This window comes from Anolis sagrei, chromosome 1, assembly GCF_037176765.1.
Source record: "Anolis sagrei isolate rAnoSag1 chromosome 1, rAnoSag1.mat, whole genome shotgun sequence".
In the NCBI taxonomy this organism is placed as follows: Eukaryota; Metazoa; Chordata; class Lepidosauria; order Squamata; family Dactyloidae; genus Anolis; species Anolis sagrei.
In genome coordinates, this window is record NC_090021.1 from 7,438,056 (window position 1) to 7,446,681 (window position 8,626).

At 45.4% G+C, this 8,626-nt stretch overlaps 1 protein-coding gene across 3 annotated transcripts in view; it reads left to right on the top strand.

The window, feature by feature from the left end:
- The window catches only part of LOC137095803 (nuclear receptor coactivator 1-like), a 79,781-nt gene extending 72,357 nt beyond the window's left edge, over positions 1-7,424 (top strand). For 2 of the 3 annotated variants that reach the window (XM_067462633.1, XM_067462635.1), the window contains exon 18: positions 5,711-7,424. In XM_067462633.1, coding sequence (XP_067318734.1) covers positions 5,711-5,878 — 168 coding nt within the window. In that variant the 3' untranslated portion in view covers positions 5,879-7,424. Of the gene's footprint in view, positions 1-5,497; positions 5,560-5,710 lie in introns of all 3 variants that reach the window. The other variant, XM_067462641.1, reaches the window with a different exon arrangement.
- The last annotated feature ends 1,202 nt before the right edge of the window (positions 7,425-8,626 follow it).

Genomic DNA, 8,626 nt, shown 5'->3' on the forward strand with positions numbered 1-8,626 from the left:
GTCCAATTTATGTCCTCCACTCAAAAAATTGATTTTGTCATTTGGAAATTGTTGTTGCTGGGATTTATAGTTTAGCTACAATCAAAGAGCATTCTGAACTCCACCAATGATGGAATTGGGCCAAACTTAGCACACAGGGCTCCCATCTCTCATAAACACACACACACACACACACACAAAACCCCAGCTAAAAGACTTAAAACCCCAAAAAATACACCATATATACATATACACATACACTCATATACATATGCACATGCACACATTCATACACACAATATACACATATACACACATATATGTACATACACACACATATACATATACACATATGCACATATACATGCACACATACATATATACATATACACATGTACACATATATATACAATATGCATGTACACATATAAATATACAAATACACACACACACACACATATATATATATACACACACACACACAAACAAACATATATACACAAATATATAAACACACATGCACACATATACACACACACAAAACATATATACACAGACTCTGAACATGAGGAAGAACTTCCTGACTGTGAGAGCCGTTCAGCAGTGGAACTCTCTGCCCCGGAGTGTGGTGGAGGCTCCTTCATTGGAAGCTTTTAAACAGAGGCTGGATGGCCATCTGTCAGGGGTGATTTGAATGCAATATTCCTGCTTCTTGGCAGAATGGGGTTGGACTGGATGGCCCATGAGGTCTCTTCCAACTCTAGGATTCTATGATTCTATGACTGGGCCACAGCAACACGTGGCAGGGGACGGCTAGTTAATAATAAGTAATTAGCTAAATAAGGTAAAGGTTTTCCTTTGACATTAAGTCTTGTTGTGTCTGATTCTGGGGGCTGGTGCTCATCTCAATTCCTAAGCCGAAGAGCCAGTGTTGTCCATAGACACCTCCAAGGTCATATGGCCAGCATGATTGCATGGAGTGCTGTTACCTTCCCGCCAGAGCAGTACCTATTGATCTACTCACATTTTGCATGTTTTCAAACTGCTAGGTTGGCAGAAGCTGGGGCTAAGAGCAGGAGCTCACCCTGCTTCCCGGATTTGAACTGCAGACCTTTTGATCAGCAGGTTCAGCAGCTTAGCCGTTTAACCCAGAGGCTCCATTCACTAAATAATAATCACATAAAGAATAGTGGGGGGTGGATGGAAAGGTGAGCTAGTTAATGGGCTCTTTTCCTTCTTCCAAATGCATCCATCCTAGAGGGCAGACAAAGGCAGCTTCAGACTTAAACAAGCAGCTGAATTGAAGCAGATCTAGACAAGGGAATGGGGTGGTTCCTCACATAACTGAGGAGTATCATATAGGCAATGGGATGACAGTGCCCAGCCTGCTGCTTCCATACCTGTGCCATCACTTGACTTCAGCTACAGGCTATCAAGAGAAAACAAGCATTCCCAATGCTTTTTTTTAAAAAAAAAAAGTATTTTCTTAATTAACTTAGGTAAAGGTAAAGGTAGTCCCCTGACATTAAGTCCAGTCACGCCTGACTCTGGGGTGTGGTGCTCATCTCCATTTCTAAGCCGAAGAGCCAGCGTTGTCCATAGACACCTCCAAAGTCATGTGGCCGGCATGACTGCATGGAGCGCTGTTACCTTCCCGCCGGAGCGGTACCTATTGATCTACTCACATTTGCATGTTTTCGAACTGCTAGGTTGGCAGAAGCTAGGGCTGACAGCGGAAGCTCACGCCGCTCCCCGGAATCGAACCTGCGACTTTTCGATCAACAAGCTCAGCAGCTCAGTGCTTTAACCCACTGCACCACCGGGGGCTTAATTAACTTACTTTGGACAAATTAACTTACTTAATTAACTTACTTTGGCAGAACGCAAAAGGCATTGCTCAGCCTGTCTGTTTTGACTAATTTATAATAATAATAATAATAATAATAACACTTTATTTGTACCCCGCTACCATCTCCCCAAGGGACTTGGTGCGGCTTACATGAGGCCGAGCCCAAACACAACAATACAAACAATAATCACAACAATACAAGCAATTAAAATAAAACATAAACATATAACATTATCAATAAGACAACATATAATTAAAACTATGGGAAGGCCAAATGTAAAATTAAAATTGGAAATAGTGCTGAACATGGACGAAAAGGTGATAGTGGGGTTTGTGGAAAGACATATGAGGAGACCTAAAAAATGTAAAGTGCTTTAGAGGGACAAAGTGCTATGGGATTGTTAATCCGGGAAGGCACACTGGAACAACCACGTCTTCAAGCTCCTCCTGAAAACTGCCAGGGTTGGGGCCTGTCTGATGTCTTTAAGGAGTGAGTTCCAGAGTCGAGGGGCCACCACCGAAAAGGCCCTCTCTCTCGTCCCCACCAATCGCACCTGCGATGCTGGCAGGATCGAGAGCAGGGCCTCTCCAGATGAACAAAGAGATCGTGTGGGTTCGTATACAGAGATGCGGTCACGCAGGTAGATGGGTCCCAAACCGTTTAGGGCTTTGTAGGTAAGCACCTGCACCTTGAATTGAGTCCGGAAAATGAATGGCAGCCAGTGGAGCTCCTTGAACAGGAGGGTTGACCACTCCCTGTAAGGAGCCCCAGTTAACAACCTGGCTGCCGCCTGTCTTATCTATATGCTCATTAGTTTCTGCTGGTGCTGAGTTGTTTTCAAACCCCAAATCCTAGGAACTCTCTGGGAGCAATTCAGAGAGTAAACCATCATCCCTATACCCTATAGGAACATTCTCATGGGAAACTACACTTTGAACAGGTGTATCTCTGTCATTCTCTGCATCAATATCACTGACCAAACTATTGCCGCCATCTTGAACCTCATTTACATTAAATACGGCATCTCTACTTCACGGATTTTCACTTATTGCGGGTGGTCCTGGAACAGAACCCCCGCAAAAAGTGAGGGAACATTGTACACCAAATCTCCTCGATTTCAGTTTTGAACCTTTCTTTGCAGTGAAGCGAGTGCTCTTGAGCAGACGTGGACAAACCTGGGCCCTCCGGGTGTTTTGGACTTCAACTCCCACAATTCCTAACAGAGTAGAAGTCCAAAACATCTGGAGCGAGGGCTGAAGTTTGATCTTGATCCACAAGAACTCATCCATCGTGACTCTCTTCTGTAACAGAAGAGAGTCACAAATACAGTGCATTGCCGGGATTGTGGCGCAGCTGGCTGAGTGTCAGCTGCATTAAAGATCACTCTGACCAAAAGGTCATGAGTTCGAAGCCAGCCCGGGTTGGAGTGGGTTTCCAACCAATTGCGTGTAGCCTGTTATCGACCTTTGCAACCCGAAAGACAGTTGCATCTGTCAAGTAGGAAAATTAGGTACCACATTAAAGTGTGGGGAGGCTAAATTAACTAATTTATGAGGCCATAAAGAAGCCCTCCAGCAAAGCATTCCAGCGGGGAAGCATGCGGGGAATGCGGAAGTACTTCATCAGCGTCGCAGATGGACAATGAAAGCGACAGCTCCCCTGGCAGCCAGAAAAAGTTAAATAGCCTCTGTGTATGTATGTATATGTTTGTATGTCAAAAATTGGCATTGAATGTTTGCCATATATGCGTACACTGTAATCCGCCCTGAGTCCCCTGCGGGATGAGAAGGGCGGAATATAAAAGCTGTAAGTAAGTAAGTAAGTAGATAGATAGATAGATAGATAGAGTGATTGATTGCTATTATAGGTGCTATTATAGGTGCTTGAATGGTCAAGATTAAATGTAATGTGCAAGAAATTAATCTGAAAGCCTCCTGAAATGACAAAAAGTGCCCTGACAGAGTTCCCGGGCATTGGAAACTTTGGGATTTTTTGACATCCTAAAGCTGTTTCCCTGGTGCCTTTCAGAAGTCAGCTGTGGAATGATAGGAGCTGTAGTCCAACATATCTAAAAGGCATCTGGATGGGAAAGGCAATGCTAGTACAGCATAAAAAGGGCTGTGATGCCCTTCATTAAATTGTGGGGAAGGAGACGGAGTCTGAAGGAAACGGAAGTGAAGAGAGAAACGGTTGCTGTTCCGTGGGGCAGATGGTGCTTGGAAGCCCCTCTTCCTTTAGGCTCTATTATTGCAGCGTACTTGGCGGGGGTCAGTGGGGAAATTCACCTGGACCACCCCTGTTTTAGGGGGAAGCACCAAGCAAACCTTCAAGCAAAACATTCACGGGGTTTCTTTCTTTCTGCCTACCTTCCTCTTGCATTCCTGCCTCAGTTCAACTTCTTTGGCCCAAGGTGGGGTGGATGAGACCCTTCCATTTTGCCCCTTTCTAAAAACATTTCTAGACTCAGAGCCTCTTTCACACCATACCGTTGTACCACTTTGATGCCACTTTAACTGCCATGTTATAGAAACATGGGGTTCTTGGTTTTGTGAGGTATTCAGGCAAGCAGTGGTCCAGACACCAGTGATGGAGTAATATGGGCAAAGTTATATTATTATTATTATTATTATTATTATTATTATTATTATCTTTATTTGTACCCCGGTAGCATCTCCCGAAGGACTCAATGCGGCTTACAAAGGCCAAGGCCTCAATAAAACAATAGCATAACAAATACACAACTTAAAGCAAATCAAAAACAATTAAAGCAATATCAAACAACTAAAAACAATACACCAAGACACGATAAAACTAGGGCCGGGCCAAATGTAATGGGTACAGATTAAAAAGTGCTGGGTGTGACAGGTGGTATATCAGATTTTAGGGCAAGTGCAGTGTGCAGGCAATCTTAAACTCTAATAAAGTGCTTCTGGGACATATTGCTGGAGTTTTCCTGTTCTGGAAAGGCACATCGGAACAGCCAGGTCTTCAAGTTCTTCCTAAGGACAGCCAGCGAAGGGGCCTGTCTGATGTCTTTGGGGAGGATGTTCCAAAGCCGGGGGGCTACCACAGAAAAGGCTCTATCTCGCGTCCCCACCAAACGCGCCTGCAACGCAGGTGGAATCGCGAGCAGGGCTTCTCTGGATGAACGAAGTGAGCGTGTGGGTTCGTAAACGGAGATGCAGTCACGCAGGTAGGCTGGTCCCAAATCGTTTAGGGCTTTGTAGGTAAGCACCTGCACCTTGAATTGGGCTCGGCAGGTAAACGGCAGCCAGTGGAGCTCCTTAAACAGGAGGGTTGACCTCTCTCTGTAAGGAGCACCAGTTAACATCCTGGCTGCTGCCCGTTGGACCAGTTGAAATTTCCGAGCCGTTTCAAGGGCAGCCCCACGGAGAGCGCATTACAGTAGTCCAATCTAGAGGTGACTAAGGCATGGACCACCCCGGCACAATTATATAGTTCCTGGGCACAATGAAACAAAAAACTATTGCCGGTAGGCTGTTAGGAATTGTGGGAGTTGAAGTCCAAAACACCCAGAGGGAGAACCGAAGTTGGCCCAGGCCTGCTGTCAATTGTGCCTGATTTGAATTCAAGAGAAACATATGAACGTTTTGCTTCTTTCTTTCCGAGCTCTGACCCGAATGAGTGCAGCGGTTTTCTTTTTGTAGGGCAAGAAGACAGAAGAGTTCTTCTTCTCTGTGGTGACTTCAGGCTAGAGGCATTCTCTCTAGTGAGTTTCCACTTCACCGTAGCTTCCTGCTCCGCCATTGGCCCGCCTCGGGCCTCCCCCCCATATTCCTGCGCCCGGCTAACAGGGTCTCCCTCCTCTCTCCCTCCTTCCCTCTCCCCTTCCTTCTCTCTCTCTCACTCCCTGTCGGCAGGTCCAGCAGGTCCAGGTCTTTGCGGACGTCCAGTGTACGGTCAACCTGGTGGGCGGAGACCCCTACCTGAATGCGCCCGGCCCGGTGGGCGGCCAGAAGACCCCGGGGGGCTCCCAGACGCCGCAAGCCCAGCAGAAAAGCCTCCTTCAGCAGCTACTGACGGAATAGCCCCGCTTTTCAACAACGACGATGACAAACAAACAAAAGAAAGAAAAAAAGGAATGTGAAATTTAAATAATAATAATTAAAACATACAGAGATATATATAAATATATAAATATATATTATATATTTTTCTGAGATTTTTGATATCTCAAAAAAAAAAAACACTTTCAGCCATTCTTCTCCTTCTTCGGCTCTGGTAGTGTTTGGAGCAAAATAATTTGTTTTCCTTTCTATCTTTATTTTTTTTTTTTCCTAAAGGTGTTGGATGTCAGCAAAAGAGCGACAAGACGGAACAGTTGAGCCAAAATTTAGAGATGATCCTTATTTTTGTAATCAGTTGCTGGCTTCTTATCCCTGATGGAGGTTCTTTGCGGGGGGGGAGCGGCGGGGGGGCGGAGCGCGAGGGGGGGAAAAAGGGCGTTTTGCTGGGCGTTTCGAGAGAGGAGGAATCGGAGGGGGATTCGGGTTCTCAGTTTCAGCTGGATCTGTCACTGATTTGCGCCTTCAGCCGAACGGGAATCGGGGGGGACAATCCTGCCCGTCTCTTCTGTGGGAAGAGACGCTTTCCGCTGTTGAAGACACACACCCTTCGCCCCCCACCGCCCGCCCCCCATCCCCAACCTGTTTGTGCAATCAGCTTTTTTCTAGCAATCGTGAATTTGTCAATTTTGAGGAAAGCGAGAATGATAAGAATTATGATGATGATAATAATAATAGTAATAATAATTAATGACAGAGTATTTTGACCCACCCATTTCCCCCCAAAACCCCTTATGTTTTATTACCGGTATATAGACCGCCTCCCTAAGGTGTGAAAAAAAAAGAGGCCTCTGTATATATATATATGAGAAACAGGGTGGGTTGGACTCTCACACAAAAACTAATATAAGTACAGTTTGGGGGAATAATTGCAATATTTTTAGCGGGAGGGAGGAGGAGGGGGAGGAGGCCACCGCCGCTCTGAGAGCAACGCACCAAGTGCCCTCTGGACCGCCGTCCTTCCATTCATTTCCATAGGACTTACGCCCCAAGTCCTGTCCGAATGAAGGGAGGGATGCGCAGCTCTCGGCCAAGTCGCCTCCTCCGGCCACTATTGTAGATATTTTTTAAAAAGAAAGAAAATCAGATTAAAATTAAGCAGTCGGTTCTCTGCTTTGATTCTGTTTAACAGCCAAAGTAGCTTAAAAACTATTTAAAAAAAATAATATTGATTATAATTTTTTAAAAGGCATTTCTTTGCAGAACGGGAGACAAGCTTCTTCTTTGCCGCCCACCCCGCCCCGCTCTCAGGCCTTTCAATGTAAATAGCTCAAAACAAACAAACAGACAAACTTCTTGTACAATTTGGTTTCCTTCTTCTCTTTTTAGTTCTCTTAAAGGGGATTGCTCTTAAATAGCATTGCTTTTTGGAGGGGGCGGGCGGGGAGGAGGGGGCTCTTTCTTTCCTCTTTCTGGAATTTTGTTGGATGTGTGAAAAACAAAAAAAAACTGTGTAGCTTTTTGTTAATTGAATTTGCAAGAGTTTAAAAAAAACAAAGAGACAAAACGATTGTGGCTGACGTTGCCTTATTCCTTCGAGACCTGGGAAGACGCCACCTTTGCGGGTCGGAAGAGAAGGGACACTTGCAAGGCCTTTGGGGAAAAGAGGCGGTGGGGGGGGTATGCCAAGGAGGTCATTGTCAATATTTTGGCTGAAACCCCTTTTGTGTTGCTGCTCTCTCTCCCACAACATCCCACTCATTGCCCAAGGCCCTACAACTCAAAAGAAGTCAGAATCCCACACACTACCAGTAAAGGTAAAGGTTTCCCCTTGACAGGGTTTGGTTTGTTGTTGTGTTCTCCTTCCCACCAACATACACATGGTGGCAATATTTTGGCTGACTTATTTACTTACTTACTTGTCCGAGTAAGATTGTCTTCCAAGTTCGATGTACTGGCGGTGGGTATGTAGGTGACTATGGAGCCCTATTGTTGACCTGCATGATCTCCCGCAGTGAGGGCATTGGCTTCCAGGTGGAAGGCGGTCCCAGTCAGGGTTGGCTTGACACATCTTCCTCTTGGCACGTTTCTCTCTTTCGCCCTCCATTCGTGCCGCTTCAAATTCTGCAGCACTGCTGGTCACAGCTGACCTCCAGCTGGAGCGGTCAAGGGCCAGGGCTTCCCAGTTCTCAGGGGTGATTTGAATGCAATATTCCTGCTTCTTGGCTAAAGGAAGGGGCCTAAGGCTGTTAGGAATGGCGGGAGTTGAAGTCCAAAACACCTGGAGGGTCCAAGCTTGCCCCATGCCTGTTTTAATGTCATAATTTCTGTCTGTCTGCAAACTGTTTGAACAGCCAATAGTTTGTGGCAGTCACACAGTTTCTGGATGAGAACTACTACTTCCAAAGTAAGGGCTGCACAATTAAAAAGAAAATAACACTTTCAAACCAGGAACAGATTTCTGTTCTACAATTTAATATTACGTTTTATTTATACACCACTTTTGTCTCCATAAGGAGACTGTGGGCCCTTCCAGACGCCCTATATCTCAGGATCTGATCCCAGGTTTTCTGCTTTAAACTGGATTATATGAGTCTGCACTGCCAGATAATCTGGGATAAACAGAAAACCTAGGATCAGATCCTGGGATATAGGGCCTGTCTGAAAGGGCCCTTCCAAACAGCCATATAACCCAGAATATCAAGGCAGATAATCCACAATATCTGCTTTGAACTGCATTATCAGAGTCCATGTAAGCCAGTTAAGTGTGGA